The sequence below is a fragment of the Penicillium canescens genome (genome assembly GCF_028828765.1).
Source record: "Penicillium canescens strain IBT 15451 chromosome Unknown utg000003l_segment0_segment0, whole genome shotgun sequence".
In the NCBI taxonomy this organism is placed as follows: Eukaryota; Fungi; Ascomycota; class Eurotiomycetes; order Eurotiales; family Aspergillaceae; genus Penicillium; species Penicillium canescens.
In genome coordinates, this window is record NW_026703965.1 from 3,561,355 (window position 1) to 3,584,687 (window position 23,333).

The following is a 23,333-nucleotide window of genomic DNA, read 5'->3' on the forward strand; positions in this document are numbered from 1 at the left end:
TGCCGGTGCTGGCGACCTAGCCAAATACCTTGTGGGAGGAGCTCCTCGCCGCTTCCCATGAAGTCGTCGTGCTGAGCCGAAGCTCAAAACCCTGGTTCGAACGCCATGACATCTCTTTCAGTCGAACTGACTACTCCGTCCCATCATTGGCCGTAGCCTGGAAGACTGCGATGCCCTGGTCTCCGCGCTGCTCGACTACTCGCTCGGCAGTGCCACCATGCATCTCGCCCTGTTGGAAGCCTGCTAGGAAAGTTCGAAATGCAAGCGATTCCTACCTTCTGAATACGGCGGAAATATCGATCTATACCCCGACTCGCCACAGTTCTACTACGTCAATCACGAGCCTGCGCGCGTTGCGTGCCCAAAGAGATGTCATGTGGACGCTTTTCAATATGGGTGGATTCACCGATATCATGGATATATCCTGAGCCAGCCGGTACGAAATAGTCGGACAGCCTGCCCAGTCAATTTTAAAACGGGCACGATAACCATCCCGGAGACGGGCGAGGAGTTGATTTCTTTTACTCCTGCGCGCCTAATTGATCAGGATAATTGGGAGCTCACTACTTTTGTATGTGGTGAAACGCCCACCTGGGAGAGCGTTGCGCAGTTGCTGGCCAAGTATGGAAAGAGCCTGGAGGTCCGTATTTAACCCTTGATAGTCTGCGGAATTCGATTAAGCAAGGGAGCCCAGGTGATGACGATGTCATTGCGGCACAATATGCCGAGTTCTTTCTGGCTGGTGGAGCTATCCTACCCTAGAAAAAGGTAGAACGTCAGGCGAGGGAATACTTCAATGATCTGAAGTTTCAATCAGTGGAGGAAGTGGTATGGGAAGCGGAAAAGAACCAGGAGACTATTGTTTAGGAATGAATGACAATTTGGATAGGGATATTAAATTGATCAATTCGTCATGTAACTACGTTGAAAAGCAAAAATCCAATTTCTTTATAAAAAATGTCGTCTTTGAAGAAATTTTGAAATCAGTACGCGCTGCTTCTGGGACAAGGTTGGAGTACCAACTTTGCCGGGCAAGCAAATTTAGGGGAAAGAAATTTAAACCCATATACAGAAAACTAAGATCACCTGGAAATGACGATGCAACTGTTCGTCTTGCAAAGATTTGCATAAGCCTCTACCCGTCGAGATACAGAACGGTCCTATCAAAATTGATCATCAATTGATTTATTGAAATTCCTGCTGATTAGACAGGATCAAAATTCCTGTCACCAAAGTAATGTCCGGGGTAGCTCGCTGTGGCTTGCCCACCTCTTATCTCCTCCGAAACTATACATCCACAATCGAGAGATTCGACTTGTATATAGCCCTTCCTCGATATAACGTGGAAGCCAACCGCAAGCCAAAATCCCAATTCCGTCCATATACCACATATCAATTTCTTTTAATAACCCTTTCCTTTCATCTATATCTATTACCACAACCAGAAGAATGTCAGAAGAATACAACTCTCCCCTGAACACACACGGCATCAAGTGCTTCAACTCTGCCGGGGTGGGCGTAAAGCTCTCACCCCCTCTTGCACATCTCCTCCGCAACTGTTCTCCCCCAAACGCCCGTCTGGTTGTGACGTCTGGACAGACCGGCATGCTCGAAGACCTCAGTTACCCATCCTCGCTGGTCGAACAGTTCGACCTTGCTTTTGCGAATGTAGAGGCATCCCTCGCAGCCGCGGGTGTGCAGGGCGGGTTCCGTGCTGTTTACTAGATGACTTCGTATCACGTTGGAGGTTTGAGTGGCGGCGAAGTGGATGAAGCGATGCAGTTTGTGGTGGAGAGGTACTTTGGCGAGAATCGGCATGCTTGGACTGGGGTTTGGGTGGCGGAGCTTTATGGAGAGGCGAAGATTGAGGTTACGGCTTATGCTACACTGATGAATTGAGAGGGCTTGGAATGACTATTGAGGATGTCTTTCCTATATTATGAGTTTGTCGTGTATCCCTTGGTTCCTTAGGCTCCTTATGCTCCCTAAATCTATGAAATATTAGCCTAGTCTAGCGGAGTGGAATGCTAATAGGGTAAAAACAATATCTACCGCGTCCATTATTATCTCTAAGTAGGTTATATTTTGTCAGGACCCCTGCCATCACTAGACTGCGCCAAAACTCGCGAATGGATTATGAGATCAAAATCCAATCCAACCAAACGCGGGAGTCGGGTTTTATACTGGAATACCTTGGAAGCGATTCGGAGCAATTGGTAGTAGTCCCTTGACGGGGATTTTCAAGCTCTAGTACTAGCAGTTCGAGAGATCGAATATAAGCAAGTCATCCCTTACATATTGAATCAAGGGTGTCATAGTCGTGGCGAATATATCCGAAGACAAAACCTAGCTGTACGAGCGAGAATATGTTCCTTGACCTATGCCTACGAGTATAAGCTGTCTTAGGGGGTCTAGGTAGATAGCATAAGGGCTATGCCGTAGGCCTATGCTCCGCTTCTGTATGCCTTGTCACATGTGGCTGTAGGTTCAATCACGTCGCCGCCCTTCCGATTCCGAACACAACAATACGTTATATCTGCTCAGCGTCCTCCCAAGATCGGGGTAAGTCATTTTTGTCACCCAAACTTCGAAGCGATTGCCTAAGTCTGCATGCGCATGGTTTCAATAGAATATTCCTGGTTTTGCTATTTACTGCTCCCCATCGCTCCCTAAGAGGACAACCTTGGGCTAATCTATACATCAAACACCGACTTGCGGTCGCTTCGGCTCGAGGTCTTTCGTGAGATTGCTATTATCTCCTCTTACCAACACACTATCACCGGCAAGCTTAGGTAGATATACGGAAGGGCATCTATCAACTTGTCGTCCCTTCTCACCCAGTTCTCACCTCTGTCACCTCAGTCTCAAGAATTCTCAGTATATCACCCACACTTACCCTAAGACAATTTTTCTCGCCATTTTAATTTTCAATGCGCCTCGAGAACTCGCGTAGAGTAAATAAAAAATAAAAACATACAACAGTAAGGATTCGCTAGTGGTCACCCACCTAACTACTAACTTACCGGCGTGTGGCTTAAGTACGGCTGAGCGGACGGGAAGCCCTGTTCTCCACACCCTGTGGTCGTATGTACTTGCTTTCCGGTCAAAACAATTTATAATTAGCCAAAATCCTTAACACCTATAATTGACTTGTTCTAGTTATAATTTCTTGGTAATTTATTTTAAGTGACTAATTAAAGCTTTATACTAAGCTCACCAATTAAATATCCATAGATTATGGCGGATCGGGAAATTATGATGTCGAAATTGAGAAATATATATTTATTATACTTGAGGGATAGAGAAATAGAGAAATACTCGATCCGTGGCTGGAAACACAGACCTTATTTATGACTACGATTGATATAGCAGTGAAAACTCCGTCCAAAAATCAGTGTTTAACTACAAAAAAACTACAGCTCTATACGTAAGAAACACAAGAGCAAGCCAAAATGAAACCAGAAATCCCTTCTTGCTCCTTGTCAAATCAAGGTTTGTTCAACTGCTCATTGCGGAAGAACATAAAGAATCCAACAGGAATTGCCAGCTGACAACTCAATGCAATCCAAAACCATGGCTTCGAGATACCCTCAATAACGCCCGCCGAAAAGTCGGGAAACACATCTCCAGGTCCGTCACGATCTGGAGCTGTAGCGCGAGCAACCAAAGTCGTCACTGTGCCTATCAACTGCGCAGCGCACAGCGACGCCGCAATATGTATCCTTGTAAGTGTCTGCAGAAGGATCATACCGAATCCAACCCCCTGAATGGAATCCAAGACCCCCAGCCATAGCCAGACTGCTCGGGCGCCCAGGGCGTAGCCGTGTGGTCCGCCCAGCATCCACGGCACCCACCAGCCGATACCAGACGTGCTCCAAAGCATCTGGGCCCACCGTGGAGCACCGAGTCCAATAGCGAAGATAGCCATAATCCAAGAATGGCTTTTAGAGCGCCAAGCCAATATTGCTAGAAGTACGTACCAGACTCCGATAAAGAAAGCAACGGCAAGCAGAAATATTGCCCAACGTGGCACATACTTAGATCCCCAGAGATAATTCCAGTTTCGTTGGTAGGGCATGCTGAGGAAATAGTTCTGCAGCACCACTGATACTGAGAACCAAATAATGATCTTGCGTCGGAGGATGCTCTTGTAAAATGCTGGGATTTTGCCTGGGGTTTGGTGGTAGTAGCTGGGTAGACCGGTGAATAGAACCACTGCTATGCCGAATAAAAGAGCGGCTATCGGCATGGTGATTGCTGCGACAGTGCCCGCAGACTCAAGGATTTCTCTGCCATTCCCCGAGGCAATATCAGCGCCCCAAAAGAAGAGTGCAGCAATGTAGAGATTCTGTGTGCCCTGGATAATGCATGCGCGATACACCCAGGATTCAATCTTTGAGCCACCTGCAGGAAAGTTAGAAAAGAAAAGACAGGAGTTTCTGTCAGATACATACCGTCATCTCCAAAATTGAGTGAAAAGAACAGATATCCGCTGGAGGAGCCGATAATGTAGAAGGCAGTAGCAATATGATACGTCCAATCCTGACCGTTGCCCTTAGGAACAAATGCTGCAATACCTATAGTCAAGAATGCAATACTATAAAACACAAAAGGTAGAGACAGTAGATGAACGGATGGGATGCGCCGGAATGCGAGCCACCATCCACAGGTTGTAACAATATACACACTTCCCAAAACGTAGAGGGGGATGGGGCTTTGCTCTGATGGTGAGGTGAGCAGTGTCATCTGGGAGGAGTTGGCAGCCATGATCTGACCCAAAGCGAGAATGATTGAGTAGATTGGCCAATCGAATACGCGAGTCAACAGCCAGCGTTGGATTCTGGGTGGTCGCTTGAAAGACTCGGGCCGCAAAAGTTCTTGCGTTGACAAGTCCTCCCAGTTCGATGCATCGTCTTCGGCTTCATCATCTTGATTGTTGAGAGATGGGGATCTTCGGTAGGGCGAAGGACTGCGGCTGGATACACGGCCTAGCTTGGCTTCACGCAGGCTATCTGACCATTCTTTTTCGCTATTCACGATAAAATCCTCAATACAAAGATCACTTTCGGAGTTTTTGCCAGTCAACCGTTGCAACATCCCCTGGAAACAGCGTGAATATTTCCCAGATTCATCTTTAAACGTGGGGTCTGCAGTCTCCAATGAGAAACTTTGACGAGTTCCTTTGATTTGGTCCACGCTTAGGATTGAAGAGGACCTCAGCCTGCTCCTTGTCGATGTCGAATGAGCATCATTAATCCCAAGACCTGCTGCCACTGAAGGCTGTGGTAGAGTTGTCACCGACAGAGTTCGGCCTCGTTGCCTTTCTTCCGTGTCAGTAACAGACGATGAAGGGCTGTGCTGCCCTTGCTTCACAATTGCCTCGGCCGCTTCTGGTGAAATGCCCTGTTCATCGGGATCCGCAATTTCTTCCAGTCTGGGAGTCAATGCAGTACCCTCATGTAAGACAGTTCGTCTAATTTGATGACCTGGACCAGACCGAACACCCAACGAGAGCGATCGATGAAGACCTTCATCGGGAAGTTGTGGGGAAGACCTGGGGATTGGATTCATTTCATCAAGATTCGGACTTGCAGTTTGCGTCGAAAAGAAGGAGATCTGACTGAAGTTGCGCGAGTAACGACCACTCGACCGTTTCTTCCGTGCTGGGTCATTTTCCTGCTCATGCATACGAATTGACTGCGCTTGAAGATGATCGAGATCCTCGACCCATCGAGCCACGGGAAAGCGTTGTTTAGCCGAGCTCGCTCGCATCATAGCGCGGTCCCTCTGCTTTGATCCGATAGCGCTTTCAATTGCCACTTTGAATTGTTTCTGGAGATGCTTCACCGTCATGGATTCGACAGGGAACCACCAGCCGGGCATTTGACCAAGTCCACCGACCAACGCTCCAACACCCAGAGCCCCCTTTCGGCCGAATTCCACCGCCACAAGGCCAAATGGCTCGTCACGCGATGGTATAAGAGCAAATTCAGCTCCTGTGAAGATGAAGGGAGGCAACGCAGTGAACTCGGGCTTCGAGAACACCCGTCCCGGGTAGAGATTCATCATTTCTTCCAGCTTGAGCGCGGCGAATTTGCCATACATGTCAATGACAGGACCGATACAAATGAGCTGTACGTTTGAATGCCTCTCCAAGATTGCCGGGAACACATCGGCGATCAAATCAACGCCTTTCTGAACCGACCAACGGCCGACAAATACAAATAGTTCGGCGGTTGGGTCGACTTTCAGCCCAGCCCATTTCTGCGCTTGGGAACGATGATCACCTCTGGACTGTTCATATGCCTGGTCAACCTTAATGACTTGATGGGCCTCCGTCTCGGGATCCCATGGCTCTGTATCGGACGGATCTGGGTTAGGAAGCTTGCCAATCTCTTTCAGGCCCCAAAAGATAGGATATCGTGCATATGATCGATCGCCGTATTTATTTGAAACCCCCACAGCGCCAAATCCACGTTGGTGCACGCGAAGGTAGCTCGCTCCGGCATGAAGCAGGTTGAAGACCTCGCCAAATTGAACGTATTTGCGGATTATGGCAATGTCAAGGTTAAAAACCTGGCTTATTTCTTCAAGCTCCTTTTGATCGCGTAACGGCCATAGACCTTGGAACTCAGCGTTGTGCAGTGACAAACAGCACGGTATGGTGCTTGGAAGTAGGTAGAGCGGCGCCACTGCACCGTGGTAGTCGTTGATGTGGTAGATGTCGATACAGTGAGAGAAGCGCTTAACCGTCTCGGCTATGCAGCTGTTCCATGCACTATAGTAAATGGCGCTATGAAGATCGTCCATCCGAGGGGGGTATGGCTCTGATTTCGTTTGCTGGCGGAAGATAGGGGCGTCGAGCAGAACATATGTGATGTTTCGCAACTTGTGATACTGGACCTGGACTTCGTAGACACTGTTGGCGATGGTTATGGACATAGGCTCGGCCAATGTGTCCATTGGATAATCGACTCCCCCGACGCAGGGTACAACCCAAATGATATCGTGATGTGGAAGATTCTTCCCCATGAGTTGGGCCATAACGCCGAGTCCGCCAATTTTGATTTTGATCTCCCAATCCTCAATGTCATATTCCAAAGTTGCCAGCAAAACTGTCCTCTTTTTCTTTGAGGACAGTGAAGCGGCCAAGGGGAACATTCCCGTGGTAGATGCCACAGTCATTTCTGTCATCAAGGCTCCTTTGTTTTCTTCGCCGCTCAATTGCTCAAATCCTCGACGGGGGCGGAGAAATGCAGGTAGAATGTGAAATGGCAGGCTGACACCTGTGCGGTTGAAACTGATGTTGTAAAATGCCCCCATGTAGATCAGTACGCTCAGTCCAGCACTGAGCACTGGAAGAACCCACAACAATACATAGATTATCTGTTGGTTTAGGCGCAACCCAGAGGGAATTAGTTCAAATCGCATATTTCCGTCGTTCAGCTCCATTCGGTAAGCCATGTATGGCGCGGGCGGAAACTGAGTGAAGTTGACAACATTATCAGCGACAGAAAGCGAGTCAGGCTGTAGCCGATTTAGTCGACTGCTATTCAGGGTGTCCCCGAAAACGAGGGTGCGATCAAGCTCCTTGTCAGGGTTCAGTCCCCAAACATTAACTTGGAATCGCGATGGCCATTCAGCTGACAGGTGGAATTTCCAGATGCCCACTTTGCGATTATGAGAGAATGAATTTTTGAGGCCGATATCTTTACCAAAGCGATTGAAATCCCCAAAGGCAAATAGGTGAGGGAATCGTCTTGGTGCCTTGTCCTTCTCTCGTGAATCCAATCGTTGAATATGCTGGCTACTGCCAGCCGCTTTACTCCAATACTGAAGAATGACATGATCGGCATCCCATCGCTGTTGTTTCGTACCGGACCATGGAAGGCTACTGATTTGGCTTGAGCCTCCATCGTAGGGTTTCCACGGACTCCACGAGCTCTCCCAGTTCGTTGAATACCGCCATTTATCTGCACCAGCGGCATTGTGTTGCACCAAGAATCCATTCCCATCAGTGAATTTGGTGAGTCCAGTATTGGTGTAGTTTGCCGACATGGGGAATATCATGGGGTTGTCTTTGCGTCCGATGCGGAACATCAACCGATCAACCGAGTTTGTAAACCGGGACTTTGTTGCTGTGGAGGCATTTTTGACGGTGAGCACATGTATCCCATGGGTTACGTTGTCCAAAGTTCCTTTCCAGGACCATGCGCTTGGAACTTGACCAACGTGCTCCAGGCTTCCTGGTCTCACGGTCTCACAGGAGACGCTTTTTGTGTTGATGTTTGGCACCGTTTGACTTTCGGTAGTTGATGATATTGTAAAACTCTCCGTAATCATGTCACAGTCGAGTTCTTCCGAGAACCGTAATTCTATGTCAACACTCTGCTCGTCGAAAGCAGTAGTGTTTGATTTTATTCGAGCATCGTGCCCTGGTGCAAACGCAGTCATCACCACGGGAGGAGGAATCCATTGCGCTATAGGGACATAAGCTCGGAACTCGAAGGGCTTCAGAGTAACTCGATCCACGCAACCGTTGAAGACCTGGGATCCGTGAATCCGGAGTCTGACTTGACTTGATTGCAGAGTAACCTCATCATAAGGCGCCAGCAAATTCCTGACTTTGGTTCCACCCTCGAAGGGAGCAAGGAAGCTGTCGAGAGGCGAATTGCAATCGAAATCGTATGACACCGATGTGTTTTCGTTATGATAGACGAGCCAAACTGCAGTCTCGTTGGTCGGGTCAAGATCGCTCACTCCGGGATACTGATCACGAAGAACACTCCAAATTCCGAGCTCGGTTGCGGTGCCGCCAGATCCGGGAAGCGTGACATTGCGGGTATGCTTGGAGAGACTCTGAAGATAATAGCCGTCCTTAAGCGAAGGAAGATTTTCACGGAGATAGTAGAATGACTTGATAATGTTGCGCACTGGATGTGTGGGATCTCGGTGGTCCATTCCTACTTTGTCGTCGTGGCATCCTATCAAAGCAGCCTCAATTGGGAATTCATTGTACTGACTCGACCCAAGTCCGTAGCATCCCTGTATTTGCCAGGACGGCGACGAGGTCATCGGCTGGCGACCGAATATGCCAAGCGGACTCGTACTGTCGAGGACGTAGAATGCTTGCTCTTCTCCCCAAAGCAGGATTGGAATCCCAGGTATATGGAGTGATGTAATAAACTGCCCTAGCAACATCTTTGCTGTTCCCTGTCGAATGGATGGCCAGCGGAATGTATCTTGGTTAGCAGTTCCCATCATGTGTCTCGGATCGAACTTCCCAGTGTTAACGTTGATGAGATCGTTGGTTATCAGAATATCGTTCCAGGCGTCGACAAAGTCAACACTAGTATCTGCCGGTGCTGTGAAATTGCCGTCCATACCGAGAAACCTAGTAAGAGCACGATAGATGCTGTAGTGAAACACTGCCGCATCTGCCCCGTGCCCCTCTGGTTGCCGAAGAAAATACCGATCATCCGAAGCATTGGTGAGAGAAATGCTTTCAGTCTCGTTGTTTGGCCTCATTTCTGGCTCGCGTCCGCGGCCGAGATAGATTGAGGCGTAAGAGTTGCTTGCAGTGAACTCGCCCCCGATGAAGAAGTTGTCTTTTCCCAGGCGAGACGCACATCTGCGAATGGCTAGGGAGCTACTTGTAAATGCATCCACTGTAATTTGGCCTGCTTTATCGAAGCGGAGCGCATCAATATCGAGGGAGGTGATTAACATGCAAGTGAAGTGCTCGATCTTTTGTCTGACTGATGGAACCCATTCTCGAAGCCGGTCTTGCACCAAAGCAGCTTTTGCTAAAGACTTTTGCCAGTCAGGTGCGAGGCTGACAGAGTCAATAGCACCATACTGTTAATCAAGTTAGAAGTTAGTGAGCTAGTTTTTACATTTTCACCGAAGGACACTGACCTGGTCAAAATCACTGTCATAGCAGCCCTTCAGTTGATTGAGGAAGTCGGTCTCATTTCCAATGGGCACTCCCACCTCGGAGTAGAAAATGGGATACTTGCACTCTTTCTTGTATTGATTGCTGGGACTGAAATCAAAATATTTTTGATCTTCCTTCCAAACCGTTCTGTATTCGAGTGGGTTCAGCGGCGCAGTACTGTTGAGAAAGCCCTCGAACCCGAGCAAATCCGCCATACTAATAAATGTCAAATTGAGTGCTGCTTCCGAGGAGACCAAGAATACTGACGTGCCATAGGTATTGTCCGCCATAACATACATCCCTCGTCGGTGAATTTCATCGATCGCAGATCTCCACTGTTGAATGGTACCATAGTGTTTGTCCAATAGACTGAAGTCTAGCGGCTGTTTCCGGTTAGTTGGGTACATATTGTTTGAGATTAGGCTTGCATACTGAATAGCTATCCGACTTCCAAGGAAAGTTCACGAAGGGCGTTCCAGCGATATAGACTCCCTTCAAACAGAGTGCATTGTCAGTTTCATTCATCAAAACAACATAAGGGCTTACTTACTTTGATCCCAATGCCTTGTATGTAATCCAAATTCTCTCTCAATCCAGTCATGTCCCCTCCAAACCGATACTGGTTTGAAATAGTATCGGTCTCGAACACAGTCCCATTGATGTCATTGTTTTCCGGGTCGCCATCAACAAATCGATCGAGAAAGAGTGTGTAGAAGGGAAATCGCCAGTTTGATGGCGACGGATTATATGTATGCTTTGGCCATTTGCCCCAGTAATCAAGAACACGCTTTGCAGTCTTGTTCTCATTTAGGTTGTACTCGGACAATTCTTGATGATAGCGAAGACCAAGGACCAACTGGCTGAACAGGAGCACTAGTAGGCAAAGTGCACTCATGGCTCTGACTGTCAAGCCCATCTTCTAGCTGGTTCTGCACCACAAACCACAGCAGAAACCCAATATTCTTCCCTTGATCATATATCAACAAAGAAATATTTTGGATTCTATTATATACTTTATCCTAAGCACCACTTAAGATGGAATTCAGCGCAAGATCTGGGGTGCTTTGACCGCCATTCTTCTGCAGTGCGCCTAACTGATCACATCATATTGTGGCGGATGGCTGAGGCTCAATTAAAGCCCTCAAACTGAAAAAGCTTCCAAGACTGCGTTACGATCAGCCTCACCAGTAGCTGGGCGCCTGCAGCAACGAGATCACCAGGCTCAAACCTAGGTCATTGCTAAATACAGCACCGAGTTGATGGTGGCTTCTAGTCTATACATAAATCATATTTTATTTCGCAGTTATTTGCAGGGGAAGACTTTACAAAATCGTTATCATGGGGGCGGGGAGGCAACATGCCTATATTCCACTCTGCGGGGGTATTGTCGATGTTAGCGATACTTAGTTGGCTGGGGTATTCCCTTGTCCCGTATTCAAACTCTTAATATACTTTAAATAAAAGTGGTAGGGTATACCGTGGGTCTAGGCCCTGCTTGGCAAATCTGACATTTGTACTTTTTGACATTATTGCCGCGATACTCAGAGCAAGAAGACTATATACGAACACGAATTCTTGGCTTGCACGTGTAAGATAACCATCAAGGGACTTATCCAGTACAAAAGAATTAACCATTAAACCCTTTGCAATAATCATTTTGAAATATACTGACGCTTATCAATGCCTAAAATATTGTTATATTTGTTTGCATCAATGTTGAGAACCAGTGTTCAACCAGTGTGTAGCTAAATCTTATATCGAGATTGGGGTCCGATAAAAGTATGCAATAGGCGTCATAAGTGAGAAAAGTAAAATCATCTTGCATCCACCATAACCACGACAGCCCCACGCTATATGAGGCATCAATAAGCAACGGACGAGGTATCCGCCACCCTTGGCCTCCATTGGGCTGAGCACCTGTGTGTCAATTTAGGCACTCAGCTGAGAGTGAGGGTCTGCAGGAGACGGTGGCTCATGCAATACCTCGTACTCTGCCAGTCTGATCGAGAATAATCACGATCATGTGATAGAAGGCGGACCTTCAGGCCCTAGAGCAGATTGATTGATCATGCAATACCAAATGTAAGTAGAAGTCCTGTCGAAGAATCTGGATGCTGTATAGTGCTAGTGTCACTTGCACAAAGAATGCGACACAGGTTGCGGACCAAGAATAATTTATGTGTTTAACAAAGTGAGAGTGCATCGAATAGATCCTCGTTGACAAGACTTCACCTTCTTTGGGTAAGTGGTAAGACTCTCAATGACGACCGCGAGGTATCATACTCCCGAATAGAGTTTCGCGGATATACATCGTCCTCTGTTCGAGATATCTCGGTTTAATAAGTATTAATGTTCGTAAACACAATGCTTTTTCCGTAAAATCTTCTCATGGGTAGGTAGAGAAGTAATATTGCAAGAGTGGATGAAGGCAAAAAAGAAAGCGCCCCCAAGGTAAAAAAAAAACATACAACAGTAAGGATTCGCTAGTGGTCACCCACCTAACTACTAACTTACCGGCGTGTGGCTTAAGTACGGCTGAGCGGACGGGAAGCCCTGTTCTCCACACCCTGTGGTCGTATGTACTAGACTGAGTATTGGGATGTATTATACCGCAGAACAAGTATAAAAGGTAAGAAAAATTGGTCTCAAAGCCCATTGAATGCGCCCCGTTATTTCGTAATATGGGAATGGTACTGTCCAGCCAATATGCATATGATTAATTGGAGGCAAGCTTGGAAGATCCATGATAAGAAGCCTACGAAAACTTGAACCTTCATGCGCAGATCACCACTTTCGTCAATCCCAATTGTGTGACATCCGATTTGACCTGGAATCCCCTTTTGATAAGCAACGTGTGACAAAAATGTAGGCTGAGAATATCAATCTGCTTGTTTGACTAGCAAGGGCCATGATGTGCAGCCTGAAGTATGACGTGACGTAGCCCTGCATAATGATGGTATGCGTCGCGACTACCTTAGCCAACACCTTCGGAACTTCTTAGAAACTTGATTAGATATTACTGATTAGTATGGTTTATATTAGATATTATTCCAAGACATCTGTAGTCTTCTTCACCTTTGCTTCTGCCATTAACCTACAATTTCACATTTGAGCTGTACCCTGCTTCTAATCGCGGAATTTTAAATCCAGCATGGAAGCATCATTTCAGTGGATCAGCAAAACACCTTTGGGAGAAATATCCCGATTTGTTTTTGGTCAAAAACCGTGGCTTTCATCAGGAGAAATTGAACGCGCTGATAGCCTCAAAGAGATCGAGTGAGTCTTCGAACCTAACTTGATGCGTGCCATATCTAAACTCCACTTATTGATAGCCCGAAATTTTCTGACCGTATTATCATATCTTGGTCTGGGCCAGATGATGCTGAAAATCCACAAAACTGGCCCACAATTCTTAAAGCATGGGTGGCCGGTGTGATATCGTGCGTCGTTTCTTGTCCACAGCACAAGTTTGAGAAGTTAAACTGACTGTGACAGACTATACTCTTTCGTTGTGTACTGTGGCTCTTCGATATTTATACCTAGCTATGAAGCAATGATGGCCCAATTCGGGCACTCAAGGGTCACGGTGTCTCTTGTACTGGCACTTTATGTCGTGGGATGTGAGTAATCTGAAGCTACTTTCGACACAACTTTAGGACATCTATCTCACACTGTATGACGTTTCTAGATGGTATCGGTCCATTGCTGTTTTCCCCACTGAGCGAAATACCCTCGATCGGACGGAACCCGCCTTATATCATATCGTTTGCAATATTCGTTATCATCTCTATCTGTCTAGCAGTGCTCGACAATTTCCCTGCAATTGTTGTGCTTCGATTCTTTCAAGGCTTCTTCGGAAGTCCATGTCTAGCCACAGGTGGCGCAACTATCCACGATATTTATTCCCCTTCGGCTGCCCCTTATGGCATTGCTATCTGGGTAGCCTGCATTTATTGCGGTCCAGCAGTAGGACCTCTACTTGGCAGCAAGGCTGTTGAAAAGCTAAATTGGCACTGGCCACTATGGCAAATTGCCATAATGGGTGGATCCGTTTTTTTTATGATGTGCTTTCTTCCCGAGACCTCGTCAAGCAATATTCTTCTGCATCGAGCGCGACGCCTCCGCAAAGTCACCGGGAATGGGAATCTTATCGCCCAGTGTGAACTCACCCCGATCAAAATGTCAACACATATCAGCCAATCGTTGATTCGGCCAACAGAAATCGCAGTTAAAGACCCTGCGATAGGATTCATTTGCATCTATGCCTCATTCATTTACGCTATCTATTACTCCTTTTTTGAGGTGTTTCCTCTGGTATACCAAGATATTTACAAGATGTCGGCCATCTCATATAGTTTGACATTCCTAGCCATTGTGGTAGGCTGTCTGGTTGCCATTTCCATCTACGTTTTCTACCAGAGTCAGGTGACTGAATCACAAGAAGAATTGGTTTCCTTGAATCTGCACGAGAAAAACCTCATCCCTGCTCTCCCAGGCGTGGTACTGACACCTGTTGGTTTGTTTATCTTTGCCTGGACGGCGCGAGAATCCATCCATTGGGTTGTGCCCACTCTCGGCATTGCGATACATGCCGGTGCCACCTTCGGTGTTTTCCAGGCCATATTGACATACCTCCCAATTACTTATCCAGAGTTCGTCGCCTCACTCCTTGCAGCAAGTGACTTTACACGATCGGCTACAGCGGCAGTTATTATAATTGTCAGCACTTATATGTACGACGACCTCGGGGTCAGCAAAGGTGTTACTCTCTTGGGGAGTATTTCCGTTTTTGGTATCGTTGGCATGTGGCTGTTTTGGAGATTTGGAGCTAGGCTAAGAGCAAGGAGCAGCTTTGCATCCTCGTAGAAGGGATACGTCCAGTGTGCTTTGTGGATCTGATTTTGACAATGGTGATGGTTATTCCTCTAACGGAGAAGAATGCAGAAAATAGAAAATAGAGACAGGCTTTAAAAAGCCTAAATCAGTTGCTTTTTGTAGTATATTCGCTCTGCCGCGTGAGAATTTATATCTGAGTTGCCGCTGTTTTTATATGGCTCTCAGAGTCAAGTCGAGTAGATATCAATCGGGTCTCATACTTCTTAAGTGCTCAGTGAGTGATTGAATACTCGGATCTGGAGATACTGAGCGTTCTGCGCTGAAGTCAAGCACCTTATGATACGTTTCCCGTAGCAGAGTCGTTCACTGCGTTACTACTACCATCAGGAAAGCTGAATGCCACGTTGTTGTCACGTTCTTCGTCACTCATTCTTATTGTAAGGCTGTTATATCGGATGACGCCATACTCACATTATCAATCTGCCTCGGCGTACATAGGCTCCAACGGCTCTCGTAAGGTGTTATTGTTGAATATAGCACGCAAGCCATCAGATGGACTTCTTTTAGTTGTGCAATATCATTTACCCCGCTTGGTGCTCAAATTGATTCGTCAAAGGCCCTCAAATTACGCCCCTAAAGGTTATGTATATCTAAGTTCATACGTGACTCCAGTATCGAATGACGCGAACAAAAATGAGAGTGGTGTATTTAAGTCGATAGAGCCAAGGGGACTCCCTGTTGCAAAGCTTCTGCAATTTGAAGGAATAAAAGAACAAACATGGCGCCATCCATCATCGAAACTCCCGCTGCAGAGATCACCGTCCCTATTAAGACCGACCCTAGACCAGCCGATTCCAACCCCAAAGCCCGAGTCAGAAGGGTTATCGACGAGGAAGGGGGAAATACTACTGCCAGTGTACGCCACGACTAACCCGTTGATAGATATCTCTACAGAAAGCTCACTCAGGCTAACTTTAGTATCCAGCCTACCTACCCACTTGGGACTATGGCGAGAAATACCCTCCCCTTGAGCCGTTCACTCATGTCGATCACGGCAAAGATGCAGATACATCCCTGAAAGACCTCCTATCCGAAGGATCCAAGATTCAAAAGATCACACCAACGATCGGCTCCGAAGTCACAGGCATCCAGTTAAGCAAGCTCACCTCCGCCGGAAAAGACCAACTCGCCCTCCTCGTTGCTCAACGCAAGGTTGTGGCTTTCAGAGACCAAGATCTTGCTAGCTTACCGATTGACGAAGCGCTTGAGTTCGGAGGGTACTTTGGCCGGCATCATATTCATCCCACTAGTGGGTCTCCAGAGGGATATCCAGAGATCCATCTGGTTCACCGACACAATAATGACTGGGGACTTGATCAGTTTCTCGCTGGGAAGAATAGCAGCGTATCATGGCATTCCGATGTCACTTACGAGCAGCAGCCACCTGGGACGACGTTCTTGTACATTCTGGATGGTCCAGAGGTCGGCGGCGATACTGTTTTCGTGGACCAGGTTGAGGCTTATAACCGGCTTTCACCAGCGCTCAAAGAGAGGCTGCATGGGTTGAAGGCTGTGCATTCTGGGATTGAGCAGGCCGAATTTAGTCTGAGCCGCGGAGGGGTTGTAAGACGAGAGCCCGTGAAGAATGAGCACCCCCTTGTCCGGACTCATCCTGTGACTGGCGAAAAGGCGCTTTTCGTGAATGCTGGCTGTAAGTTGGCCTTCTAGATGTTGAATGCCTGAACTCACACGACGGAAAGTCACTCGCAGCATTATCGGCCTTAAGAAAGAGGAAAGTGATGCTCTCTTAGGCTTCTTGTTGGCCCATATCGGTCGGGGTATCGACTACCAGGCTCGTATTCGGTGGGCCCCAAAGACTGTTGTTGTTTGGGATGTAAGTCGATTTCTCTGTTACTTGGCTGGCGATGACAGAGGCTAACATATTCAAAGAACCGTATCACCGCGCACTCTGCAGTCGTTGACTGGGTGACGGGTGAGCGTCGTCACTTGGCACGTATCACACTGCAGGCTGAGCGTCCTTACGAAACACCATACATTGCAGAAGCAGAGCAAGCGAAGGTTTGAGCACCAAGTTTTAATAGGATTCATAAGGGTAGTCACAAGAGAGACATGATCATTGAATGAACATCGTACACGAAGAATTTTACGCAGAGAACGAGGACTTTAGGTTGCAATGTTAGGCTTATCAATTGATTATTCTACTGCCATGATAAAAATCTGGAGGAAACATTTTCTAGCCATATTCTAGTGTGAGTTTACGTGGGCGCGGTTGATGTACACAAACCCCTCACTAAATATTGCAACATTAGTGCCAAACCTGGCGCGATTATCGTCGGCAAAAATATATTGGCGAAAATGGTCTCATTTAAGCCACGATTTTGCAATTTTGACCGGCGTTCAATTAAAAACGAGCCTACAAGCTACATCCATCACCTTGTCACCAGCTGGGTGGCTAAACCCATTTCGCTAAACACGGTCGCATGTGCATCCTATGAAGCCAACCTCGGATAAATAAATTCTTGTTCCGAAAGTCTTGACTGAATTCGAATGGATATATATATTTAGCATGCCCCGGGTAATGTAGACTGCTAGACATGTGGATTGTAAGTTGACTATGTACAGTGTTGTTTCCACCCCAGTCGAAATATATACGTACATCACAGTAGGAATTACCCGAGCAGTGAGCAGACTTCAAAGAGCAAACCGGAAATCAATTCTGCATTAATTGTTAGCTCGTCAGTACTGGGTACAAATGTAATTTTCCATGTCCGCATACCTCTTGTTAGTCAACACTGGATTTTCGCGTAGGTAAAGCTCTCTTTCTTCGCTTGTCATAGCGTTCCATTGGGCTGCATTTTGTCTGGATATGTGTTAGTAGGGTTCGCCTTTACAGACCACAGGAGGATATGTATACTTACTTGTTACGCCAATCATAATAGAACTTTGCAGCAATGAAAAGGACAATACCAGACACCGCTAGTGCGATCAAAACCTTGTTCCCATGCCTGTAATATGGTTCGTCTTTTGCTTGATAGACCTGTTTGTGATTGTCAGCATCACCAGGCAATCGACAAAGTCAGTTAATAATTGGAAACTGACATTAGCGCTGACAATGCTGGAGATTTGCACCGTCATATTGTACAATGCAGAAGCCACAGTACGAGTCCGTACAGACCCAGCATTTCGTGAGGTCAAAGCCACCAGAACAGGGTGAATACTGGGTCCTCCGACAAGCAGAGTGAGGATAGTCCATCTAGGCCAGGGCATGCTTTTTTGTGGAAGCACCTCTAATGCAATTAACAAAATCAAGTTCCACACTCCCATCACTGCACCGCACAGTAGGCGTTGGTTTGTACGCTCTGCCAGCCAAGTAATGGCTATTATAGTGATGATCCCAACGACGGCCGAGGGAATAACCAATAAATTAGTCTGGAAAGTCGTGAATCCTTGCGATCGTAATTGTAACGTGAGGTAGTTAGTCGCTGGCCCAGAGGGAATCATCCAGATCAGCCCAATAATGTAAAGTGGCCACATATGGAAGTCCTTCAACGACGCCCACATAAGCTGTGGTGTGATTGCTTGGCGATTATGCATAGTACCCTTGCTAGGATCATCTCGGATAACTCGATTCACAATGATCTTTTCTTCATGTTCATTGAACCATCCGTTTTTGCCACGGAATCCTCCCTTCGTTTGTACCGGCGATGCGGGCATCCAGAGTACGGCGATAATTCCAATGATGCCCGTTATAAGGCCTTCATATGCGAATAGGTATCGCCATGAACCCCCACCATGAGAGTCGGTAATATGGAGAAAGCCGAAAGCCAGGAATGCGCCGATAATCCCAGCAACTATTAGGGAGATCCAGAAGCAGGTCAATCGTTTGGGCAGCTCATTGGACTTATAGAAGAAAGACAAGAAGAGGACAGTGTCGGGTATGCTGGACATCATTAGTCAAAATCTCACATCATTTGAACTTGGCCGCTCACAAGCCACCCTCCAAAAGTCCTAGCAGGGCCCGAAGGGCCAGATATGATGCGCGTCCTTGCAAAAAAGCCTGACAGGCTGCAACCAAACTCCAAGAGATCATTTGAATCGGAATCCAGCGATCGGGGCCCAGTCTCTTGGAGATCAATTGCGAGGGCATCTCGGCCAGTAAGAAGCAGACAAGAAATATAGTTTGACCCAAGTTGTAATCATTACTTGTCATCTCCAGATCCTTGAGCAATGTACTTGACAGTGCTTGGCCGATGTTTCCTCGATCAAGCTGTAATGCAAAGAATGTCACGCAGGCAAAGGTGCAAACACGGAGGTCAATCTGTTCAAATTTCTGTCTGAGCGTCTGTGCCTGATTTGAAAGAGAAATCACTAACCTTCCTAACGATCTTCTTTTCTTCCTGCTCTGTCCATTGAAAATCCGGATCCCAGCGATGAAGTCCCTCGTAGCTGTCAATAGGCCTGAAGAGGTGATGATTGTCTGCAGCCTCGAATGTGCCTTCCGCTTTGTTTGAGTGGCTCTGCTGTCGTTCCCTATCCGAGTCATCCCCGATACTAGTACCCGGCGAGTCTTTCAGACTGGCAGATATCTGCACAGTCTTCACATCTTCATTTGCCATGTTCAGTGATTGAAAGAAAAGGGCAATGCAGTATATCTCGTGGGGGTTAGTTGATCTAGGCACGCATCTTGAAAGATTAGTATAGTTTTAGTGCTTTTATACTCCGGAACAAAGCGCAAGAATAATTTAAACCGGTCACGCAATTCTGGTCAGTGAAGACTCGTGGTGACGAGATGTTGTGCCTACAGCCATAAATGAGGCCATCGCGGGGGTTATGGTCCAAGCCCAATGCACCTCTTCATAGCGGGAGGCTAAGCGAGGATAAATAAGTAGGAAAACGGCGCTAGAGCTTATATTATAATTATGGCGGCATGTCAGAACTTTTAAACCCGTCGCAAGTTTGCATATATTGTAGGTTTGCAATGGGTTCCAAAGAGGCCTATGTCGATCCTTAGATCCTTAGATCACATGTTTGAAATTAGACTTCTAGAAATCAACGCCTCGTCGAATAAGCCGTGACAGCAGCCATTGTATTTTCTCGGAGCGTTCTTACTTTTCTGACTAGCTGCAGGGGTGGGTCGCCGGCTTTAAGACTCCCATCATCGGCAATGAAACCACTCGATCGCCAAGCCCAAGATTGCCTTTTTTTTTTTTTTGCAATCCTTCAAAATCCCCGAAATTTGTTGCACAAAACCAAGGAAATTTGAGTGGGGCCTGTCATTCATTAGTCTTTCGATTCAATGGTGGGTTTTCGCCCATGTTCGGGTTTTGATTCTGTTTGGGTTAGAAACCCACATTTACTTAAAAGTGTATAATACAAGGGATCACCTGAATACCGCAATCAAATTTTACGTATCTGACATTGGTTCTCAGACCTGGATACATCGATTTAAAATTTGATTAGTACCTGAGAGATAATTTCTTTCGAGTTGCTGAGAGCAGAACGTGGAGTAATGGGGAGATATGATTGTAGTCTAGTTGTGGATACCTCAGACACCCAACAATTCGTTAGTACACGACCAGTACGCCAAGTTGGTTGGCGATAAGGTTATTTTGAATATACGACTACATTATCGATAGAGAGGTAATTTATATTCAATGACCGCGCAACTGTTACTTCTGTGACACCGATCAATCTATCTCCTATCAGGCTAGTCTTTCATTCTTCTTTGGCCCTCTGGATCATTTCTCGAATCGCATCTCCAAGCTCAGTGATGATAGGTCCTGAGCGCGGAACAGTGTGCCCCTTGCCAGTATCGAAGAATTGGGCCGTATCGGGGTCACAGACGTTGTATAGCGAGTCGGCGCCGCAACGGAAAGGGTCTATCCATAAAAACGTAACAATTAGCCAACCGTCGAGAGCTCTTTTTTCTTGCATAAAAGACAACACGTACCAGCCGCGCCAATGACATGGATCGATTGGATATCAACCATCTCCTCTCGCTGATCAGCGAAGATGTATCCTTTCTTTTCGTCGATTGGGGGCAGGCCCGTGAAGAAAATACCACACTTAATTCGCCGAGGGCGGCCGTGCTCCTGCTCCATCTTTTGCTCATGCAAGATGTACGTCGCTGCCATAGAGGCTCCTTCACTGTATCCACAGATGCCCTCAATATCAGGATTCTCCTCAAGGTTCTTGTCGAGATACTCCATAATATCTTTATGGTTGGCCCAGGTGAGATTAACGGGCATCATCTCACTGAGAAGCTCTTCTGCGGGAGCATCTGAGTTGCCTCGCGCGCCGCGTACTGATTGGTGTAGTGCTTCTGTTTCAACACCCTGGTAGTCAAGCCAGCGGTAGTGTGGCTTGGGTCCAAAAAATCCCTCATTTCCTGCCTCTATTAGATCGCTTCAATTCAATCATCGCGAGTGTATCACACCTTCGGGGGCCGTGCCGTATAGCTGCGCATTAATAAAATAAAATGAAGCTGCGTTGTCGGCAGCCAAATTTTGTTGCAACGGCCCTATTTCACGAGTCAGTGTATGAGAACTTCTCCATCAGCAATTCAACGGTACCTAGCTGCGCGTCGAAAGTCTGCGACAATCAGTATAATCCCGGTGACCCCACTTCAGGGACGATATTCACTTACAGAGCCACTGCTCAGTGAACCGTGAAGACACAAGAAACGCATTTTGAAAGCTGAAATGCCTTTGGTTGAAGAGTTGGAGAGAAGGAAAAGCAAACAGTGACAGAGAGCAATTCCACAGTCCTATCTGGGTCGTGGAAACAGCTCTCGATGATCCCTGCCATTTTAAACGATTTGTTCCCGCGCTCAAATGAAACACGTATAGTATGGAGCTCATGTGTACTCCGTTTACAGTCAACAAAATCATAACATCCAATTAATTTGGATACTTCACTAGTTATCTCCACAATGGACGATCGGGACCCCTGAGTACGAGATGCCTAGGAAAGTTTTCAGCTTTGGGCCATAAACCTAACGTTCCACTTTTTAGTGGAGGTTCAAGTAAAGTACAACAATTACATTCTAGCGCTGCAGATCTCGAACCCGGTGATAAGCCGAGACACTACCGATAGTGCGCGATTGAAATTAGGACTCGATCACTCGTTCCTCAGCAGCCGATCCGACCCACCACCGACGTAATAATACATAAAAAGGTACGATCTTGCGATACGATCCCCCGACCCTTACTCCTTACTCTTCCGGTTCTGTCTTCTTGACCAATCCCCGAAGGGCATTGCTCAATTCTCCGATCACTAAGCCAGACCGTGGAATGACATGTCCTTTACCCATATCGAAATATTCGGCAGTGTCAGGGTCGCAGATGTCGTAAAGGGCTTCAGAGCCGTATCGGAAGGGATCTGCATAGATAGATCAGCCAAGTGTCAAAAAGATAGGGGAGGCATCATTTATTACCATTTGCACCCACAACATGGAGAGTGGGAATGTCGATCATTTCCTCTCCTCCATCGTCTGCGAGAATGAATCCGCTGTTCGGTCTCATGGCAGGCCAGCCACCGACGAACATGGCGCATTTGATCTGGCGCTCCCGACCTTCCTCGCGATGCCGGCGTTCTTCATCCAAAATGAAAGTGGAAGCAGCCATAGCTCCTTCGCTGTATGCGATAATTCCACTGATCTCGGGATTCCGCTCTAGTGCATCGTAGATGTATTTCATGAGCTCGGGGTGGTTCTTACAAGACCCTTCTCCAAGTAACCCTCTCATCGCATCCTCGTTGTTTGTATTGTCGCTGGGAGCTGCATTGCCGCGAATGCGCATAATCCACGAATCTTCTGGCGCTTGGCCATCGTCAGCCCACCGATAATGCGGTCCGACTCCGAAGTATTCCTCAAATCCTGTAGCGTTGGTTAGGCCTCAGAACACGCCTCTATCCAGGGGGCAAATTTTACCTGGTGGAGGGATAAAAGGCAGGGGTCCGTTGATATAGTGAAAAGTTGCGTCTGAACCCAAATCCTTCTGTAGTGGTGCTGATTGTAGAGTTCCCTGTCAACAACCATATGACCAATTTTTCGGGCGCTAATTACCTAGCTGAATGGTGATATTCTGCGTGTTTGTTAGCACGACTCCAATTTTGCACGCTCAATTTTGCGCACTCACATCAGTGTTGCCAATGGCACCGTGAAGACATAGGAAATGCATGATCAAAAACCGCCGTATACTAATGATGAGAGGATGAATTGAACAGGGTCGAAGGTAATAAGTCGATGGCAAACGCTACGGAGCTGAAAATATTTAATAAAATGTTGGGGGAGCTTTGCCGATCCCTGAGCCCGAATGCCTTCGATCGGCGTATATGATCCATAGGCTATTTCTCTGAGGCGATGCGATCGGCAGACCGCCACACTTTAGTTGATCCACACATAATCAAATCAGATGCAGGAACAAGACCCATAGATCAAGTCCCCATTTTTTTACAAAGAAGCCATAAAGTCTAAGTATTGCGTTAACTTGATTGGATTTATCAATCCCGAAAATTGAAATAGGTGCATAGCTCCCCA

The 23,333-nt window shown here is 46.9% G+C and overlaps 7 protein-coding genes across 7 annotated transcripts; 3 read left to right on the forward strand and 4 right to left on the reverse strand.

Moving 5' to 3' along the window:
• Positions 1-1,449: 1,449 nt before the first annotated feature.
• N7446_004802 (uncharacterized protein) lies at positions 1,450-1,725 on the forward strand (the record flags this gene model as incomplete). Its single annotated transcript, XM_058513550.1, has 1 exon — positions 1,450-1,725. The coding sequence occupies one exon, from the start codon at positions 1,450-1,452 to the stop codon at positions 1,723-1,725; it is 276 nt and encodes a 91-aa protein (XP_058374879.1).
• Positions 1,726-3,487: 1,762 nt separating this feature from the next.
• N7446_004803 (uncharacterized protein) lies at positions 3,488-10,853 on the reverse strand (the record flags this gene model as incomplete). The annotated part of the gene is made up of 6 exons (XM_058513551.1): positions 3,488-4,404; positions 4,455-9,858; positions 9,919-10,153; positions 10,205-10,320; positions 10,370-10,429; positions 10,488-10,853. 6 exons carry the CDS (start codon positions 10,851-10,853, stop codon positions 3,488-3,490), a joined length of 7,098 nt encoding a protein of 2,365 aa, XP_058374880.1.
• Positions 10,854-14,272: 3,419 nt separating this feature from the next.
• Positions 14,273-14,803, forward strand: N7446_004804 (uncharacterized protein; the record flags this gene model as incomplete). The annotated part of the gene is made up of 1 exon (XM_058513552.1): positions 14,273-14,803. One exon carries the CDS (start codon positions 14,273-14,275, stop codon positions 14,801-14,803), a length of 531 nt encoding a protein of 176 aa, XP_058374881.1.
• A 748-nt stretch (positions 14,804-15,551) lies between these two features.
• On the forward strand, positions 15,552-16,858 carry N7446_004805 (TauD/TfdA dioxygenase family protein; the record flags this gene model as incomplete). The annotated part of the gene is made up of 4 exons (XM_058513553.1): positions 15,552-15,689; positions 15,752-16,484; positions 16,534-16,667; positions 16,724-16,858. 4 exons carry the CDS (start codon positions 15,552-15,554, stop codon positions 16,856-16,858), a joined length of 1,140 nt encoding a protein of 379 aa, XP_058374882.1.
• Positions 16,859-17,485: 627 nt separating this feature from the next.
• N7446_004806 (uncharacterized protein) lies at positions 17,486-19,410 on the reverse strand (the record flags this gene model as incomplete). The annotated part of the gene is made up of 6 exons (XM_058513554.1): positions 17,486-17,510; positions 17,571-17,654; positions 17,713-17,831; positions 17,894-18,734; positions 18,784-19,112; positions 19,168-19,410. 6 exons carry the CDS (start codon positions 19,408-19,410, stop codon positions 17,486-17,488), a joined length of 1,641 nt encoding a protein of 546 aa, XP_058374883.1.
• A 1,099-nt stretch (positions 19,411-20,509) lies between these two features.
• Positions 20,510-21,482, reverse strand: N7446_004807 (uncharacterized protein; the record flags this gene model as incomplete). The annotated part of the gene is made up of 5 exons (XM_058513555.1): positions 20,510-20,673; positions 20,745-21,182; positions 21,231-21,314; positions 21,367-21,385; positions 21,441-21,482. The coding sequence occupies 5 exons, from the start codon at positions 21,480-21,482 to the stop codon at positions 20,510-20,512; spliced, it is 747 nt and encodes a 248-aa protein (XP_058374884.1).
• Positions 21,483-22,007: 525 nt separating this feature from the next.
• On the reverse strand, positions 22,008-22,974 carry N7446_004808 (uncharacterized protein; the record flags this gene model as incomplete). Its single annotated transcript, XM_058513556.1, has 5 exons — positions 22,008-22,174; positions 22,230-22,670; positions 22,725-22,802; positions 22,860-22,878; positions 22,933-22,974. 5 exons carry the CDS (start codon positions 22,972-22,974, stop codon positions 22,008-22,010), a joined length of 747 nt encoding a protein of 248 aa, XP_058374885.1.
• Between the last annotated feature and the right edge of the window lie 359 nt (positions 22,975-23,333).